The 19,752-nt window shown below is 31.2% G+C and overlaps 2 protein-coding genes and 1 long non-coding RNA gene across 3 annotated transcripts; 1 reads left to right on the top strand and 2 right to left on the bottom strand.

Annotated features, from left to right (window-relative positions):
- The first annotated feature begins 2,535 nt into the window (after positions 1–2,535).
- On the top strand, positions 2,536–5,366 carry LOC114187434 (putative serine/threonine-protein kinase-like protein CCR3). Its single transcript, XM_028075694.1, has one exon. The coding sequence runs from the start codon at positions 2,668–2,670 to the stop codon at positions 5,077–5,079; it is 2,412 nt and encodes an 803-aa protein (XP_027931495.1). The 5' UTR covers positions 2,536–2,667; the 3' UTR covers positions 5,080–5,366.
- Positions 5,367–8,016: 2,650 nt separating this feature from the next.
- On the bottom strand, positions 8,017–12,104 carry LOC114186994 (O-glucosyltransferase rumi homolog). The gene is made up of 6 exons (XM_028075091.1): positions 11,629–12,104; positions 10,924–11,498; positions 9,816–10,005; positions 9,653–9,717; positions 9,229–9,439; positions 8,017–8,523 (listed from the first exon to the last, which is right to left on the bottom strand). The coding sequence occupies exons 1-6, from the start codon at positions 11,728–11,730 to the stop codon at positions 8,269–8,271; spliced, it is 1,398 nt and encodes a 465-aa protein (XP_027930892.1). The 5' UTR covers positions 11,731–12,104; the 3' UTR covers positions 8,017–8,268.
- A 570-nt stretch (positions 12,105–12,674) lies between these two features.
- Positions 12,675–19,565, bottom strand: LOC114187547. The gene is made up of 3 exons (XR_003605275.1): positions 18,980–19,565; positions 18,463–18,546; positions 12,675–12,907 (listed from the first exon to the last, which is right to left on the bottom strand). It is a non-coding gene; the product is annotated as an uncharacterized LOC114187547 (long non-coding RNA).
- Between the last annotated feature and the right edge of the window lie 187 nt (positions 19,566–19,752).

Below are 19,752 nucleotides of genomic sequence, written 5' to 3'. Positions count from 1 at the left end.
ACTACTACCACCAACGATGAAAATTAGTGACTGATATGGGTTACTGACTAAATCAGTCACCATTTCATGTTTTTCTTGTAGTGAATTATCATATATTATTCCTAAATATCATTATATATATATATATATATATATATATATATATAATTTTAACCACTTCAAATAGAATTTAAAGTGAAAAAATTACATTATGATTAATAAAGAGTTATAAAATAAAAAATAATTAGATAGAATATAACGAAATATTATTCTACATGATGAAAATAAAAACAATAAATAAAAATATTAAAAAACTAACAAATGTGTGTTTTAGAAATAATTTGAGAGACTATCGAAAAAAATCACACAAAGGAAATCAAATGTATAGCTAAGGTATGATAAGACGAAAAATATCTTAGAGAACTAAGAAAACTTTTCAAATATCAACATATATACCTAATGGTTGAAAAATAACGATAATTATTTTAATGAAACAAAAGAGTTCTTCAAATTAAACAAAAATTAATAATAATAATAAGTAAAGAATTTTTTTTATATTACCTTAAATTGAGAGTATAAACATTCTCATGTGAAAGGAAAATTTATAATAAATAAAAATATTAAAAGTAATATAAATATTCAAATGTGAGGCATAATTTTTTTTTATTAACATACATCATTTTAATATAATTACATAAAGGTTATGATAAGACAAAAAATATATTAGAGATGAGAATGAGGTTCATGACAAATAAAATAATTAAAAGAAATAAAAAATAGAATATATATATATATATATATATATAGGGGTGACTTGATTAATTGTGAATATTTTAATAATTTAAACGAGAATAGAGATATGACGGGGACAGGTATTATGGCGGGTATATGTACATCCCCATACCCAACTGAAAAAGGCGGGGATTCCCCATACCCATACCCAATCAATGCGGGGATTCCCCGTCAAAACGGGGACGGGTTCGGGTAATACCCACGGGGACGAGTTTATTTGCCATCTCTAATGTTGATGAGTTGCTGAATCTAATTTATACAACTTTTATTTAAAGAAATAAGAGAATAAAAAAAGAAAATAGTAACTTAATTAGTTTTTTTTTTTTCTAAAAAGAACAATTGCGAGGAACGCGACCATTTATTACCATTACGACATCACGAGTTTTCCAATATTTTGAGGACATTTGAGGACCACACTGTCCTCGACTGCAACGCATTCAATCTGTTATAAACACAAGAATAATAGTAACAACTATTCTAAATTTCTAAAAATATTAAAATATATAACGGTTTAAATTTAGTAAAAAAAAAAATATTTTAAAAATATGTGAAGTTATATTCAGTCAAATAAACGTTTCGTTTGACTGAGAAACGTTTTGTTTGAATGCAAGCTATTCCAAAATAATATTAATTATCATTTTTAATTATAAGTTTGTCAAAGTAAGAAACAAATATTACTATATTACAAGTTTTAAATAATAAATAAGAGAGATAAAAGACATGGAAACAATATTTTGATGAAAACAATAAATTATTAAAATATAAGAAAAAAAGTTTAAAATACCTATTGATTTAAAAATTTAAAATTATAGAAAAAAAATACTACACGATGTTGACCGTATAAAATATTTTCTGATTCAAAATTACTATTAATATTAGTTATACTATCTCCCATAATAATTAGTTTATTTTTTTAATAAAGTTTACGTATATATCTTTAAAACAATGATAATATTATCTTAAACACTCTCTCTTCAATCATATTTTTATATTACGCAATTTTAATTATTTTAAACATTTATAACCATAAAGTTATATGTAAATATAAAATAATTTTAATAATTAAAGAGATAACAATCAGAAAATCCTCTATATATATATATATATATATATATATATATATATAAAATTTGTAAAAAACAAATTAAGCCGTTAATATGTTTTTACACCATTTAAATAAGATAGTTAACTTTAAAAAGAATCCTTTTGCTTTCTTACTTGTTTTCACATGTGATCCCCGTAGTTCATAATTTATTTCTTGATTTACAAAAATAGCTATCATGTACAAGACCTTCTTTTAGAAGAAAGTCAATATATTTGAAGATATGAACATAAAAATTATAAGTAAAAAATGTTTTATCTAAAAATATATTAATAACTCTAAACATTGTATTTTAAATATTTTTATTTTTAATTAATATTCATTATAAAAATAACATAACACTAATATTATTATTATTATAATTATTTCCATCTTTATCTCACAATATAATTTGGAAAGTTATTTAACTGTTATTAAATTCGCTAGAAAATTAAGTTATTTCTATAAAAATTACCTTTTACCTGAACAAGTGAAGTTATCACCTTATTCTTTTTATTATCTTCTTTCTAATTATTTAAAAATAATTAAATAATAATATTTCCTGGTCCTCGAGGGAGAAATAAAAAATGTTATTAATTTATTAACAAAAGAGCAACCATACTAATTTAACAATTATATTTTTCAACAAATAAATATAAAATAATATTAATACGACAGTTAATGTTTACCGTTTGCATTTATTTTCTGAGACACTCTCAATTTTGCTTCAATTCTCTCTCGCAAATGTTGTCACCTTCAAACTCGTCACAATATTTTCCCTCTCAAATGAAGAAGAAGAAACTCACACCTTCCCAATGACACCACCCTTCACTCTCTTCCTCTCCCTCTTCGCCGTTTTTTCTATAACCGCCGTGCACGGCCTCGGCTCAGCCGCCACCGTGGCCATCACATACGGCACCGCCACGGTGTGCGGCATCGTCGCCGGGGAGCTTCACCACCGCATTCAGTGCTCCAGGGACGGGAGGCGCGTCCCTCTTACACTCCCCAACTCCTCCTTCGAGGCCATCTCCGGCGGCAGGAGCTTCTTCTGCGGGCTGCGCTCCGGCGGCCGGAGCCTCCACTGCTGGGACACTGCTGCCGCAGACGGTTCGCTCTGGCCGAAGAGGGTCTTCCACAGCGACGTGGTGCAGTTGGCCGACGTGGCAGTAGGTGATTCCCAGGTGTGCGCGAGGGAGGTGCACTCCGGTGTGGTGAGGTGCTGGAGAGGAAACGGGAGGGTCGAATTTGTTTCTCCCTCGGAGAGCTTAAGGTTTCGGAGTGTCACATGTGGTCGTGGTTTTTCATGTGGGATATTGAGAGAGAGCGGGAGGGTTGTGTGTTGGGGTGGTGGTGGTGGTGGTGAAGAGGGTGCATATATCAGCGATGAAATTCAAAGAAAGTTCGAGAATTTTTCTATGTCGAGTTTGGTTGCTGGGGTGTCTCATGCATGTGGTTTGACTCTTCACGGGGCTTTGGTTTGTGGAGGGAACAACGGTTCAGGTCAACTTGGAAACAGTGTTTTTTTAGGTTCTTTGGATTTTTCGGGTCTTGCTTTGGGAGAGGGTTTCACGTGTGGTATTAGGCGGAGGAATGGGGTTGTTGTGTGTTGGGGTAATGATTTTGACAGTGACGTGGTGAAGGGTGTTTCTTTTGAGTCTCTTGTTGCTGGTTTGGATTATGTTTGTGGGTTGATGACTGGGAATTTGTCTGTGGTTTGTTGGGGTGGTAAGGGTGTGGCTAATGAGATTCCATTGGGAGAGATTCTCCCAGCTCCTTGTGTTGAGGGTGGATGTGGTAGCTCTTGTAGCACATATCCTGATTCTGATGCTCTTTGTCATGGGTCTGGGAGTATTTGTTATGCTTGCCAAACGGAGGTTCCACTGGCTGTGCCATTGTTTCCACCACCACCATCATCATCATCATCATCATCACAAGTGCCTTCATCACATGAAGGAAGAAACTTGAAAGAGTTTTTGGTGTTTCTGGTTGTTGGATCAGTTGGGGCTTTTGCGGGTCTATGTGCTATTGTTTATTTCCTTTGGTTTGGTGCAAAGAGGGTTTTGGTGAGGAGAGAATTAAGTAACAGTTCTGTGAAGCCTACAAGCTCAGAGAGTGATGCGTATGTGGATATAATCCCAATGCCTAATGTTGGATCCAATGGAACAACCTTCAGAACTTTTTCTAGCAAAAGCCACGGGTCAAGAAGATTGAGGAGGCATAGGAGTGGTTCATCATCGAAGCATGTGGACAGGACTGAGAGTTTCTCATTGCGTGAACTGGCAACAGCCACAGACAATTTCTCAATGTACAATAAGATAGGTGCTGGTAGCTTCGGCAGTGTTTACAAAGGCACTCTAGGAGATGGTCGTGAAGTGGCCATTAAAAGAGGAGATACTAGTACTGTGAAGAAGAAATTTCAGGAGAAAGAAACTGCTTTTGATTCTGAATTGGCCATGCTGTCACGGCTTCACCACAAGCATTTGGTGAGGCTAATTGGGTTCTGCGAGGAGAATGAGGAGAGGCTTCTGGTGTATGAGTACATGAGCAATGGCTCACTTTATGACCATTTGCATGACAAAAGCAATACTGAGAAGAGTAGCAGCATCTTAAATTCTTGGAAGATGAGGATCAAGGTTGCATTGGGTGCTGCTAGGGGAATTGAGTACATTCACAACTATGCTGTGCCACCCATTATTCACAGGGATATCAAGTCATCAAATATACTTTTGGACTCAAACTGGAATGCCAGAGTATCTGATTTTGGATTGTCACTAATCTGGCAAGAGAGTGAGCAAGAATTGATGTCCACCAAGGCAGTAGGAACTGTAGGGTACATAGACCCTGAGTACTATGTGTTGAATGTGCTAACCACAAAGAGTGATGTGTATGGTTTGGGAGTGGTGATGCTGGAGCTTCTGACAGGAAAAAGAGCAGTGTTCAAAAGTGAAGATGATTCAAGTCCTATAGGAGTAGTGGAACACACAGGGCCAAAGATAGCATCAGGAGAGCTTTGGAGTGTGTTGGATTACAGAGTTGGACAACCAGAAGTGAATGAGGTTGAGTCCCTTGAGATCATGGCTTACACTGCTATGCACTGTGTGAACATGGAAGGAAAAGAAAGGCCAGAAATGACTGACATAGTTGCTAACTTGGAGAGGGCATTGGCTTTCATTGAAGGTAGCCCTACCAGCATCTCCCTTGCTTCCTTCTCTGCCCCTCTTGAATGAAACCTCATCTTCTGATTCATTCATCAAATTCTTTTATTTATTTTTTTCCTTTACCTTTTACAAAATTATTCTTTGGATTGTACACCTATGAACTTTTTAGGGGAAAGCATGACAAGAATTTCTGATATGAGGTATAGAGAAAACAAAAGAAAATCCTCACAATTAACTATTTCAAAGTGAGTAGTTAGCAATTGATTACATGATTTTGGTATAACTGTGTGTATGTGTATGAAATAATGAGGTAGGTGTTGGAGTTAGTTACTGAGTGAGGCCAGCCAAAAGAACTGGCCATTCAGAAGGTAACAGTTTTGAATAGATTTAATTAATGAATGGTTCTGTCATAATCTTTTGCTTAGTTTAATTGCTGGCCATGGAGGCATGGGGCATGCAGAATTAATTAGTGTTAAGGTAAGTCAAATGCTGCCAAATTTGAGATCAAAACCACGTTGGTGGTGGCACATTGATTTTTTAAGCCCGTTTTCAACGCAACCAGCGATCTTCATGCTTACACGCAACAGATGCTGATGTGTCCTAGATCAATGGAATTCATATTTTTGCACAACTTCTTCATCAGTTATAACAAATTTTGTGGAGAAACTAAAATCACTTTTCTTAGATTTGGTTTTCATTTATACATTTGCTGAGAAGATTAAGCCTTTTGACTTGAGAAAATGATACGGACAAGTAACTCTGATGCAAAATCTGATACGTTTTTCTTATCTGAATTTTGTCTAACTATGAATGTGTTTTTGGATAAATAACTAGAACTCATGATATGTATTATCCAAAGCTAGTGCCTGGGAACTTTCCCAATTAACTAGGAAATTCTGGTCAAGATCAATTTTGACCACTAATAATATATTTGATTCAGAATTTTGATCTCGGATTCAGATAGCTGTCAAGTGTGTGACACGAGTTGACTGGTTTTGATTGATTATTAGTACAATGATTATTTGATTAAAAAAATTATTATTATATTTATGGTGACATTAGCATATTAACACCGGCATGATTAATATAATGTTAAATTGTTAAATTTTGTTGATAGTTGAACATAGAGTGACGTTGTTTTGGTGGGTTTCTGTGGACTCAAAAAGTGTTTGTGGCATTGCTTGGTCTTGGAAACTTCCCCATTATGGTTAATGGCCCAAACGTTTTTGATTTTTAGTTCATTTCTTTTTTTTATGCATTACTTGTTAGATTAGGAGATGCTGCTACAACTCAATGTACGATATTTTCAGAAGTTTTCATTATTTTGGTTACGTAAACCGTGTTGTTTATAGTGGCATGAATCCATTCAGCTATAGATTTTGTGATGGAATGTGCATTAATATATACAAAAAACTTGAGTGCCTTCTAAGAAAATTGTACACGGAAATTCACTAGAGTCACCTGTTTCAAGAATTTTGAAGTTCACAGAAATTCAACATTCATCCACTGCATGATACCACGTTCTCCTCCTTTAGCAGTGGCGAAACCATTTACTCCATCATGTGTGCAACTGTTGTGAGATAATGCAAATGAAAAAAAAAAATCAAATAAAAGATTTAACTACTCAGTTAATACTTATTTTTTTCATATGTGTCGATTTGGTACCTGCTTTTAAATATGTGTCAATCTAATTCAAATTTTTGAAAAAGTATCTTAATCAAGTTCATTTTAAACAAAAATTATTAAAGCTGTTAATTTAATTTATGATTTTTACAATTAAATTTTAATATAAATATCAATACGTAATTTTATAAGTAATTTTAAATATCAATACTGTTAACGATATTAATAAGTTTTTGCTAAAAATAACTTGGTTGAGACATATTTTTAAAAATTAAAATTTAATTAACATTTTTTTAAAAATAGGTACCAATCTGACACATCAAAATAAATTTAAATAAAAATGAATACAATCCAACCCGTTAAACCTTTAAACAACAAACCACATTCTATCCTCAACCAAATATCTTATCCAAAATTTACTTATCAATATCAAACAGTGGCACATATCATAACAGAAAATGACAGCACAAGTATGCGAAATGCAGAATAACTGGCATTTTTTTAAAGGTTAAAATAAAAAAAAAAAGATTTTATTACAGTAAATATGGGATAGTATTTTTTTTTTTTAATTGTTATTACTATCATTACTGCCATAAATGTGCACTGCTATTCAGTTTTAGTTTTAATACAATCTGACATCTATAATTATAATAATACGAAATGAAAATTTATAATTTAATAGTTTGATTAACAAAGTTCATTTTTTATATAGAATTATTAGAATACATAATATATAATAAAAAGTTATACCTATCTCTCATAAATATCGCTGTCATTCATGAAAAGTATCATGAAAAAAATAATACCAAATCTTCTAGAGAAAAAACTTTTACAAAATATATTAATATCAAAGTTTGAAAGGAAATCATAAAGAACAATATAACCAGATTCCTTCCATTTATTTTATTTTGTTTTTTTCCCCATAATAAGTAATTTTTGTCTAAAATGTAGTTTTATTATAAATTTGATATGATCTCATATTTTTCCTTTCTTTTTATTTTTTCTAATAAAATCTTAATTTATTCGAAATAATCTCCTTAACCTATGACTATTTTCATTACGACAAAAAGTTAGTATTCACATCACAAAAACATTCACAGCTAATCAATCCTAGCTGAAATTTTACATTTTTTTAGAGGCAATTTTTTTTTACCAAAATAATATATAGTAATTTTATTTACCTAAACAACACATTTTCACGGTATTAGTTCAGAATTCGGTTTCGAAAACCAAATTCGGAACATCTTTTTGGTATTTCTGTTCAAAAAGTATGCTAATGCAAAATCATGCTCAGAATTTGGTAAATCGAATTTTGAATTAGCCCAGTTAAAGTGTGTGTGTGTGTGTAAAAAAAATTCAATACTAAATATACAATATTGTATATTGGCTCAAACTGATTCATCTTATTTTGATTGTGATTTAAGAAATTTACAAAAAGAAAGAAAAGTGCAAGAAAAGAATGAAAGGATGACCTATCTCTAAACTAAATCTTGTAAATTATAACTACAAGGCACTATATTTTTACAATAATTAAAAATGTGCAGTTTGTTGTGATGTCAGGAACCATGATTCCCTGTTGTTGGATATTGCACATCCTTAGTATTTTGGTGGTGGTAAACTATAGATGAGATAACCCTATGGAGGAGGCTTGAGATTGCAGGGAGGGGTTGGCGCAGGGGATGCAGTTGATCTACGGAGAAACGCCCTCTGCTTCTCATCAGCAAAGCAAAGCAGAGATTCTTCACAAACTTCCAGCGAAGTTGGTGGTGGAGTAGGCTTGAAGTCTTGAAGTTTTGAGTACTCATAAATAAGGTGGAACATGTATTCATAAATTCGATCAATGGTCAAGCTTTCCATAAATTCCTGTCCTCTTCTCCCTATAGCCTCTGCCTGCAACAATACATAATCAACCATGAGAATCATCAAGTTCATTTGGATACAGTTTCTTACACAAACATTTTACCACTTCGATAATTAAGGTATCACAAAACTCACGGGTAATTGTTGTACCAAAATGCTTTTGAATCGTTTCATGTTGGTAAGTAGCATGACAATATCACGTTATCAGAGAAAAAGACACCAGATAATTATGGTAGGGACTTCCATTAGTTGTGTAGGGTCTATTAATTTATAACATGATAATATCATGTTCTTTACTGGTATGAGACAATCCTCTTTCCTAATAATCATGGTCTTGTGATTTTCAGAGGTAAAAAGAATAGTGATCACATTCATTTTGAGCAGTTAAATTGAACCTTCATTTCAATTTCCAACCATTTGAATTTGAAAATTTAACTACACAAAGAGGACAATCATAGTTTATCTCAACATATAATCCTAAGCATGTGCTCTGTCCTTTTTTATCTCAACCTCCATGTGTTGGAGACATGGATTTTTTTCTTAACATTTTTAATTGAAGATTTTTTATGAGTTCCAGAGTCTTGAAGGTAGTTTTTCATAATACAGAGGCTGAAATTTTACAGTGAACACAAAATATATGGGAGGGAAAAATGATTCTTTTTAAAAATCAGTTGGAGAGATAATGCAGAATCAAAACTTAAATGCAGAAATAATGAACAATGAATAAATAAATACCTCTTCTAAGTGTTGATTTCCCCATTCTACGGCATACTTTATAGATGGACATAGTTTTAAGGGATCAACAGGCCAAAAGTTATGCTCTGGAACAAGGCCACGGCTGAAAAAATCTTCATACTGGGGTGCTATAAGTAATGCAACAGAATCACAAGCCAGAATATATTTCAAACTCACAGACCATGCATACCCTTCAGCATAGATCTTATACCTGTAGGAAAAAGGCATACAAGAAGGTGACGAAAAGGGAAAATTGGGCAGCACAATATAGCCAAAGGATATCCAAATTTTGTGCAACTTTTTATTTTTAATGTTCTTGCTCAAATGAAGAAACCACTACAGGCTCTTCTACAATGTGCACCATTAACTGTTCAAAAGAATCCATTTTTTGTTTAGTGTGCTTTGTGACCCATGTAATGCTCACCGGTGATGACACTGATCAGCAAGTCTTGACTCCTTAAAGCCATCCCTAGCTGCTTCATCCCAATCCTGCAATGCAGATCAAAATACACATCGGATATGATAAAAATGGTGAGCATAGAAAATTGAAATTACCAAACACAATTAAGGTCCTCATTTAATCGAACCTGACGCATAATTTGTGCTCCCCATTTCCTAGAATGATTACAGCTTAGTAACTCAACACGAATAGGAGATGAAACATCTGGGTTTCCTTTCCAGTATGCCCGTGGTACCCTATTTCTCCAACTAATCCTTTGAGAACCTCTCTTAATATCTGGGAACTCTTCATTCCAGGGTCGTATGTTTATCTCTGACCTGAGCAACAAATGTTCAACAGATTCATGGTTCAGGTCAAAACTAACACACCAAAATGATCAAGCTATTTGCACCTTCTCACTAGACCATAGAACATCAACATAGTTAATTTACGTTAATCGTATGTTATGTTCTGTTTCTTTTAGAGATTATCTTCACTTTCTCAGTTGACAATTTTCCTCACTCAACAAAGTGATCTTGTTACATTTCAAAAGTATTCTAAACATTTGGAAAAAGAAAAGAGATTATCTTTTTAAAGACAAGCTCTCCACTACTTTCTGGAGTAAGAAAAAACAAAACTTTTATCCTTAAAATACACACATATGATGTATTAACTAATAAAATTTTCTAAATCAAAATAATATTCATTAAAGTTATGGTATGGTAACACTCATATTATAATAGACAACAGCAGGAATTACACAGAGAAAAAAACAAGAGGGACATAGTTTAATTCAAATTAGTCCTAGTCCCGTCCCAATTTCTTGAAACAGAACATTGCTTTCCAGGGTTTGTCTGCAAACACACACAAATAACAATGCACATGTCGTTAAATTTTAAGACCAAAAAGTGCAATGTACATTCATCTAAAAGATGAGTTTGGTTTTTTTTTTTTTGGAGTGAATTGAGGTATCCCAAGTCAGGTACTGATAGCTCGAGATACCCAGATCCATTACAGAATTGTCTACTTTTCAATAGATATTATTTCATTCCACACAAAATTGGGAGAAAGTTAAGAGATACAATTATTTATCAACCATACCATAGTCTTGAAGTTAAAGATGGATAGAATATCTTTAAAAATACCCCTTACACAATAACCAAGTGGATGAAAAATCAAAGGCGTTGAATTGAATGACCCACACAAAGCAACAAGAAAAAGGTGGCATTTTTGCACAACCCCGTTGAAAATCTTACCAACCCCAGAAAGACCAATCCGGAAAAGGGATGTCAAAGTGTTCCTTTGTGGTGCAATACCGAAAGAGAGGCACAGGCATTCCTTGGTATTCAATCCTGTTAACAGTTGGCTTATCCATGCAATCAAACATCATATCCACATCAGGAACCTTTCCAGGGTATCTCTTCATAAGCTGCAACAAACCCCACAGAGTGAACATCGCCCTACTCTGCACACACGCATAGTACCAATCCACAAACATCTTCCCGTCAACAATCACTACTCTGAACGCCGCGAGCCGCTGCGCCCCCGCCACGTGCCCCTCCGTGATTCGGCTCTCCATCCACGGCTCCAGGTCCCTCCGGATCGCTCCGAAAAAGTCCGGACACTCCCCCCCGCCGCCGGGGAACTTCCGCCGTGCTTCACCGCTGTCTGCGGCCGCATAACGGCACGTCAAGTAGGAGCACTGCAGGATTTTGTACGCACGCTGCTGGCGAGTCTCCTCGTCAAAGGGCTTGTGAGGGAAAACGTGCCACGGCGTCGGTTCTAGGTTGTGACCCACCACCGTTCCGGTCCGTGAAATGACGTCGTCAACCTGTCCAACGAAATTACCCAGAGAAGGCAAAGTCACTAAAAGCGTGAAAAAAAGTTACAGAGCAAATAAGGAAAGGGAAATGGGAAGTGGGCAGAGAAGAAAAAAACATGGGGTTGATGAAATTAAGGACCTTGTAGAGGAGAAGGCCGGTGAGGGAGAAAAGGGAGAGAGCAAGAACACAGGGAAGTAAGTACGAGGGGGAACGAGGGGTGTGTTTGGAACGGAGTACCATGTTACAAGAAGAAAAAATTGAGAATGGCGAAGAAGAAGCACAATAAGAAAGAAGAAGTAGAAGCAGAAGAAGAAGAAGAAGAAAGAGAGTTGTTTTGGTGCATTGTTTGTTGGGGTGTTGAGTGGTGCATGCAATTAGTTGTGGAAAAGGCGGGGTCCTATTTTGAGAAGCTCTTTAGTCTTTTTGGTTAGTTTTTGTTTCTCTTTTTTCTCGTGGTGGTGAAGGGTCCCTCTGCTCATTTGCATGAAATGCCACAGAAGTCAGGTGCAGAGGACACGTGGGTGAAATGAGATATTTTGGCTTTTCTTTGTTTTTCTGACTTTTGTCTGGTGATGCATGATTGCATGACAGAGAAAATTTGGAGACACTCTCGTTTTAAAATTTTCACAAACACATGGGGGACAAGTTATGCCGCACCGAAACTCTAGTTGTCACTGTATGGAGTTATTACATTTGGACGCTTCTTCAAACTTTAAACACAAATCATCGCTTCAAGTTATGATCTTTGGACCTTTCTTCAAACTTTACACTACCAAGGCATCTTCAAATGAATTCAAATTAGTTTAAAAGGTTTACTTATCACAGTTAAAAAATCATCTCAGTAGTACTATATAAAAATGTATTCAACTTTTTTCGTGTCAAGAGTTTATTTTCATTAGTCCAAGATAAGTATTGTTAAAATAAAGTCAAAATAATATGAAATATTTTTAACTTTAAAATATATGCTTTAAAAAAATCAACCACTTAATTCTTTCATATTATTTAAATATTTTTAAAAACGAAAAAGCTTTTAGATTTATGTTGGGCTTGAATTTGGTCAAAGCTTGGAAATGAATATATAGTTATCTATAAATATGGTCAAATTCGTTTCTCATACGTAAAAATAGCAAACAAAATCAAAGCCGAAAAGAATTATCAAAATAATCTATTATCTTACAGCAGTTAATATTATCAGATGTATCCGTTACGGGAAAAAAATGTGACTTTTAGAATGAAGAGAATTTTGTTTTTAATTCGTTGATACAATGTTTGTGTATGAGAAGTTAAATTAAACTAAAGTTCTTATATGTATTCATGTGATTTTGTATGATACAGTTTCCACACGTCTAAAATTAAACCGTGGAATTTTCTTTAACTTTCTTGAATTTCCTTTGCCATTTGGGACATGTGCAATCTTCTTCAACAATTCCACAAAATGCAATTATAAGTGTTAAACTCAAGATTAATGTTAATAAAATTTCTACCATAAATAAAAAAAATTACTGGTAGATTACTGTTTAATGTACGCTAATTGGCACTGAGATATATCAATGATAAAATAAATTTACAGATTTTTGGAAAGATAAAATTTATTGGCTACAAAGATTTGTTGAACTTAATATATGTACACGTAATTTTAGTATTATGGAAAGAAATATAATGATAATGTTGAGGTTTTGACTTTTTTTTATTATGAAAATAGCTTTAAATATAAGATGGTTATGCTCTACTTTGTTTAGGTGGAGAAAAGTTAGATTAGGATACAAAAAGAAAGACTCATTACTAAATATAAACAGCAAATCTACAATGAAAGAAAAGATAAGATGAATAATCATTGTAAATATCTATCTAATTATGGATTTTGAATCAAAGCTACGAATTTGTTTACCGTATTTATTATTGAAAAGTACGTTTACTAGAGATGATTAATCCTTTTTCATCAATTCAATCTCAATTAAAGATTTAGGCAGAGAAAGATTAATTTGTAATAGGTTTTCATTTTTTATTGTTTCATACTTTGTTTGCTTTAATTGATATTGTAAACTTTGTTTACTGTTCTTAGAATCTCTCTCAATAAATATGTTTATTTGGTTTCAACGATTTATAAATTTTTTATCCTTACATTGGAAGGTTTTTCAGATTAAAAACGTATGGCTTTTATGTATGTAATATATTATTTTTATTCAATATTTCTCATATACATTTATGCAAGTTAGAAGATATTTTAATATATTGTTTTTTTATTTAATTGTTATTATTTTGTAACATGGCTAAAAATTTTTATATTACCTAAGATTTTTTCTTGCAAATTTGTTAAAAGATTTATAAGAAAAGACTTTTTTTATATTTTTTCTAAAAATCTTGATTGACAAGTCATTCTTTCATGAATAATTATTTTTTACAAAATTATAAAATTCACAAGTATTTTTTACAAAATTTGTTGTGAAAGTATTTTCTACAAAAAAATTTAAAACAAAATTAACAGAAAATATAAATTTTTTTAGCAGTGAAAAGATAAAATAAATATAAAAGTAAATGGGTTGCCTCCACAAGCAAATAATACTGCAAAATGCCCATGCATGGGAGAAAAAATCAATTCCATTAAGCTTCAAAGCAAATTACAAAAAAAAAATGTGGAAGATAATTTATTCTTACACGTTCCAAATGATATGATATATTTGATTTATTAGAATTTACATTCACACTAACACTTTGAAAGATTGTATTGATTAGTATTTAATAAAATATATAGATTTATGATATAATATATTGTATCACAAACATATGTACTTTATTAAAAGTATTTTCAATTTTATAATAGTATCTTTTTAATTATTTTCTGAACATTTTTTAGTTTTTGTCTATATAATTGTGATGAATATGGCTCATTTGAACACATTATATTATATGTTTTTAGGTATTAAGTTCACTTTCATTAACACCATTAATTTTCCTTAACACCATTAATTGTGCATAAGATAAATTTACATTAAACTTTTCTTTAACAAACACTTTGAAATAAAATTTGTAAAAAAATAAACTCAACAAAGGACAAATTTTAAAATTTTTATGATCAATTAATATTATTATCGGTAATTATTTTGTTGGAAAATTGTAATGTTTAGTTTTGATAAATATTTTTGTCGTTAGTGTAGCTATTATTAAATTTTTTTGATAATTTAGAATTTCTTTTAGAATTAAAATATCTATTAGTAAAATGTCAAAGTTTTGACTTTGAGTTTTTATAATTTTATAGTAAAATTTATTGATAATTGATTTTTTTTTAATATGTAAATAAAATGAGGTCAAATTTACCATCAAATACGACATTATATGTCCTATACATTAATTGGAGATAAGTGGGAAGAAGAAAAAAAGTAGAAGAGAAGGGAAAATGGGAGGAAAGGAGTCGAAGGCAGTGGTGGAGTCAATGACTCTAGGTGATAAGTCCATGACTCCTCACAAGGCTAGAAGTATTCTTCTTAAGAGAATCACTAGGAGCAAGACTAAAGGGAGACATCTTCCTAACCTTCTTTAAATGCATTTATCATTTCTCTTTGTGTTTAACATCTAATCTTGTGCGTTTGTTTTGTAGGTTTGTTAATGATACCTCCCCTTTTGAGGTTGTCACATTTATAGAGGAATGAAGGGTTTAGGAGAAGTATAGCTCAAGGGAGTGTACTCATTACAATTCTAGTTTTTCTAAAGACACCCTTGAAAGTGGAAAATGAAAGTATCTTTGGAACGATGACCACATGACCACATGTTGGGAGGCATATACTTTTGGAGAGAGAGAATGCAATTTTTTGACAATTTTGCAATAATTGGAAAATATTCTCCCCTCTACCTCATCATTGTGATTTTTAGAAGATATTTTGTAACTTTGTCGGGTAGTACCCATCTTTGTATTTTAGATAACATTCTCTCCTCTCGTATGTAGTTGAACATTGAATTAGAAAAGTAATTGTTTCAACCATTGGTGAGAGTTGAGAGAGTGTTCCTTTGAGTGTTCTTGAACTCCTTAATTCTCATCTTGAACTAAGGTTCAAGTGGTGGCACCACCACTCATCTTTGAGTTTGGTCCATCCCCGAAAGTGGTGTGTTTCCTTCCTTTATTCTTTCATCCCTTCTCTTTTCATCTTTTACTTCAATTTTTAGCTTGTTACCTTCACTTATTGTGTTCTTCTTTTTGTTAATTTGAATCCACCGTCTTTTTTTTTGGAATCTTTATGAAATGAAGTTATACATTTACATAACATTGTTATCTTAATGCCTAGTAAGGATTTTCTTTAGACTTTCTTAATCCACTTAAACACCAACACGTTGTCCTTAAAATTAGTAAGATTAATTCTTATCGGTAGCAATGGAACTCACAACGATAATAGAGGAGGCAATGATGATAATGATAGAGTTGGAATTGGAGGAAGAGGAGGAAGGGTTGGAGGTGACAGAGGAGATAGTGGTTGAGTCTGATGATAAGTAGAAGGAGGAAAGGAGAAAGAGGAGATGAAGAAGAAGAAGAAAACGAATACGAAGAGGAAGAAGAAGAAGAAGAAATAATAATCAAATCGCATTATTTATCAACGGTCAAAATTTGTAGATAGTTAATTAATAATGGAGATATTTACTGATAAATAATTATCGACATATTTTTACCATCAATAATTATTGACAAATTTTAATCATCGATAATTATTGATAAATTTTTTCTAACCATCAGTACAAATTACTAATTAACATTTTACTAACGAAATTTTAATCATAATATTTTCAATAATATTTTTTATCCATGAATGAAATTTTATTATTACCAACAAATTTGGTTTATTCTAAAAATTTTGTCCATCGGTAATCCTACTTTTAATATATTGTACTTGAATTGTTTTACATAGTATTTCAATACAATGTTACATCGAGGAATAATGAGTCATTTTTTCAATTAAGGCCTTATATTTTTTTTCATGTTTTATTAGATTAGTTAGTAATATATATTTAATCAAATTTAGAGGAACCAATTTAAAATTAGGTGGGGAGAAATACGCTAGACAGATTTCTCATTATGTAAAGAAAGATTTTAAAACTACAAATTTCAAGAAGAGAAGCATTCTAGAAATAGTAGTTGTAAAATCATAAGACAAGTTTTCCTATTATATAAAATAAAATTACAATAATAAAATGATCGATTACAGATCACATCTTTTTAAACTGCTGCGGGTAACGGGCGGAACGGGACGAGTTTCGTTTTTTCATATTCATCTTCATTGAAAAAATTTATCATCATCCTCATACTCAAACTCAACGGGTATCAAACTTTTGTCTCATCTTTGTCCCATCAAATAACGAGTATATAGTTGTACGTATATTCATACCCGCTTTCATATTGTTTCAATATTAATTAATTTTTATAAAATCATAAAAAATTACACTTAAGGAAACATAATATTGTCAAACAGAAGAGAATTGTTTCTTTAATAACAAATATTTAGAAAGAAATTATAATTATATACATTTTTAAACTAGAATACAAAATAAAATTTCACGAAAATAATTTTTTTTATTAAATTTGTAAATATTAAGGAAACCTAGTTGATAAAATTTAAAAATATTTTTAAAAAAATATAAAAGGAAAATAAATATTCAAATAAAATTAAATTTTAAAGGTCTGTTTACTTCAATTTTTTAAATTATAATGAATCTCTTTTTTATATACTAATAAAAATTATAATACATCATTTGATTAAAAATCACGCAAAAAAAAACAAAGATTAAACTAATAATAATAAAATTTTAGCATAAATCTTGTATCTTTTGAAGTTTAATATATGTTGGATGGTGATAAAAAGAAATTCATGACAATTACATTAAATTTTTATATTATAGTAAATAAAATTTATTTATACAATTCTAGTGACAAAATTACAGTAGGATAATGAGTTAGAAAATAAAAAATAATTATATAAAATATATCAAAATAGTATTCTACATGATAAAAATAAACAATAAATAAAAATATTAAAAATTTATAAAATATGTGCCTTAGAAACGAGTTACTATTGAATGAAATTGCACAAATAAAAGCAATGTATAATTAGAGTTGAATGAAATTGCACAAAAAAAAAAGTATAATCAAGGGTATGATAAAATGAAAAATACTTTAGAAATCTAAGAAAACTTTACAAATATCAACATAGTCAATGGTTGAGAAATAGTGAAAGTTATTTTAGCGACAAAAAATAGTTCTTCAAATGAAAATAATAATAATAATAATAATAGAGTAAAAAAAATTATATTATCTAGTAAATGAATGATTTATGTTATTGAACACTTAAGTGAAAATGTTAATATTCTCATGTGAACTACTTAATTGACTATGAATATTTTAATAATTTAAACGGAGATGAGGATATGGTGAAGACGATATAATGACCAGTATAGGACGGAAAGAGAGTGGATATGTACATTCTCATACTCATCCTCATATCCAATTGAAAAAGTCGGGGATTCTCCATACCCATACTCATATTTAGTCAATGTGGAGATTCCTCATCAAAACGGAGACGTATTCGGACAATATTCACGGAGAAAGTTTATTTGTGATTCTTATTGACAACTTTTTTAAAAGATAAAATATTATATTTATAAATAATAGTTGTTACACAATAAGATCTAAAGAATAGTCAATTATAGAAAAGTATATATAGAATTATTGAAAAATTATTGTTTGACATTATTATTTTTAAATCACTTGACAACCTTTTTAAATAATAAAATGTTATATTCAAATAATAAAAGTAAATAGAAATAAAATTTTGAAATACAATAATAATATATATTCTAATTGAATGATTATATAAAATAGGAAAGTTATACTATCTGTACAAAGTTAATATTGTTGGACTATCTATCTAGATTGGAACTATAATGAACTGCAACTTGTGCGAGATAAAAAGAAAGAAAGAAAGTAGAAAGCACCTTTGACAATTACGAGGAACAAAGATGCTAATAGAGACCCAACACAGTAAAAGACATCCAACTGGGAATCTTTGTTCAGTATTCCTGCAGCATGAGATGGAGCATCATCAGGAACATAGAACAACAACACAATAATGAATCATACATAAGATTAATACAGAACAACAACACAATAATTAACAAAAGGACTTCATAACATAGAAATATAAGACAAATTTTTCCTTAAAATTTTAAATTCCTCTCATCCAATCACAACCTAGAATATTTATTCAGATTGAACATGTTCTGATGTTTCTGTAACTTTTCATCCAATCTCTTAAATAGATGTGCACATGTAGTGTTTTTTGGATAACAAGTGCAAGTGGAATGTATAAACGGTTTCAATGTAAGATTTTTTAAATAATTAATAAATATTAGTATATATAAAATTTGATATCAGGAGATTTACACTAATTATGCAGAAGTATACAACGAAAAAACTGTGGAAAAAAAAAACACAGAGAAACTTGGAAATTACTTTTTCTTTTACACTTTACAATGAAGAAGAAAATGGAAGACATTCCCAGTCTTTGAATTTGCTGAAAACTTAAAACAAGATCATAATCCCTTGTGGAGATTCTGCAGAAGAAGAAGTTCATCAATGATAATGGAATACTGATGCAATAAACTTGTAGCTGGTTTTGTTGGATTCCATTGTTTTCTCCTTCGTGGTCTCTGCTTTGGTGAAGAAATGGAGGAAGATGGAAGAAGAAGAAGAAGAATCAGGTCATGAATGATTCTTCTTCCACTCCTGAACCTGATTCAAAAGTTTGATGATAACCGAAGAATAATAATAATGAAATATATAGTTATCTGAACCTCTCTTCTTCTGAGAAACATGAAAGTATGGAATGATAATTGCTTATAGAAAACATCTCTCTCAACATTGTGGAGAGATTCTAATGAATTCATTGTACTTGCAAAATGTAATCTCTTAGGTTCATAAGCTTAGGTTTTATATCTGTGTGTCAACAACCACAAGTCTCGGTTTTATTTTATTTTTTCTCTTTTCATGTGACTGCTAGTTGTTGTGCACACAAATGTTATAAGAGTTGAAACTTAGATGAAACTTATTCTTTTATTTAATTAATAATAACAAATATTAAATAATGATCACCCTTTTGGTGTATTTGGACATGTTATATTGTTCTTCTCTCTCTCTTTTTCTCCGATGACTTAATCTTTATATGTTTTTCTTTCTTCATTAGAATAAGTTTAAGAATAATGATACTCATTTCTTTGTATATATTC

Source organism: Vigna unguiculata, chromosome 6 (assembly GCF_004118075.2).
Source record: "Vigna unguiculata cultivar IT97K-499-35 chromosome 6, ASM411807v1, whole genome shotgun sequence".
NCBI classification, from domain to species: Eukaryota; Viridiplantae; Streptophyta; class Magnoliopsida; order Fabales; family Fabaceae; genus Vigna; species Vigna unguiculata.
Note: the sequence above shows the minus strand (reverse complement) of the source record. Positions and strands in the feature narration are given on the sequence as shown.

Coding starts and splice junctions, on each gene's coding strand:
- LOC114187434 (XM_028075694.1), top strand. CDS start 2,668: ATGACACCACCCTTCACTCTCTTCCTCTCCCTCTTCGCCGTTTTTTCT.
- LOC114186994 (XM_028075091.1), bottom strand. CDS start 11,730: ATGGTACTCCGTTCCAAACACACCCCTCGTTCCCCCTCGTACTTACTT. Junction 9,718..9,815: donor GAGCACAAATTATGCGTCAG/GTTCGATTAAAT, acceptor TCTGCATTGCAG/GATTGGGATGAAGCAGCTAG. Junction 9,440..9,652: donor GCTGATCAGTGTCATCACCG/GTGAGCATTACA, acceptor TTTTTCCTACAG/GTATAAGATCTATGCTGAAG.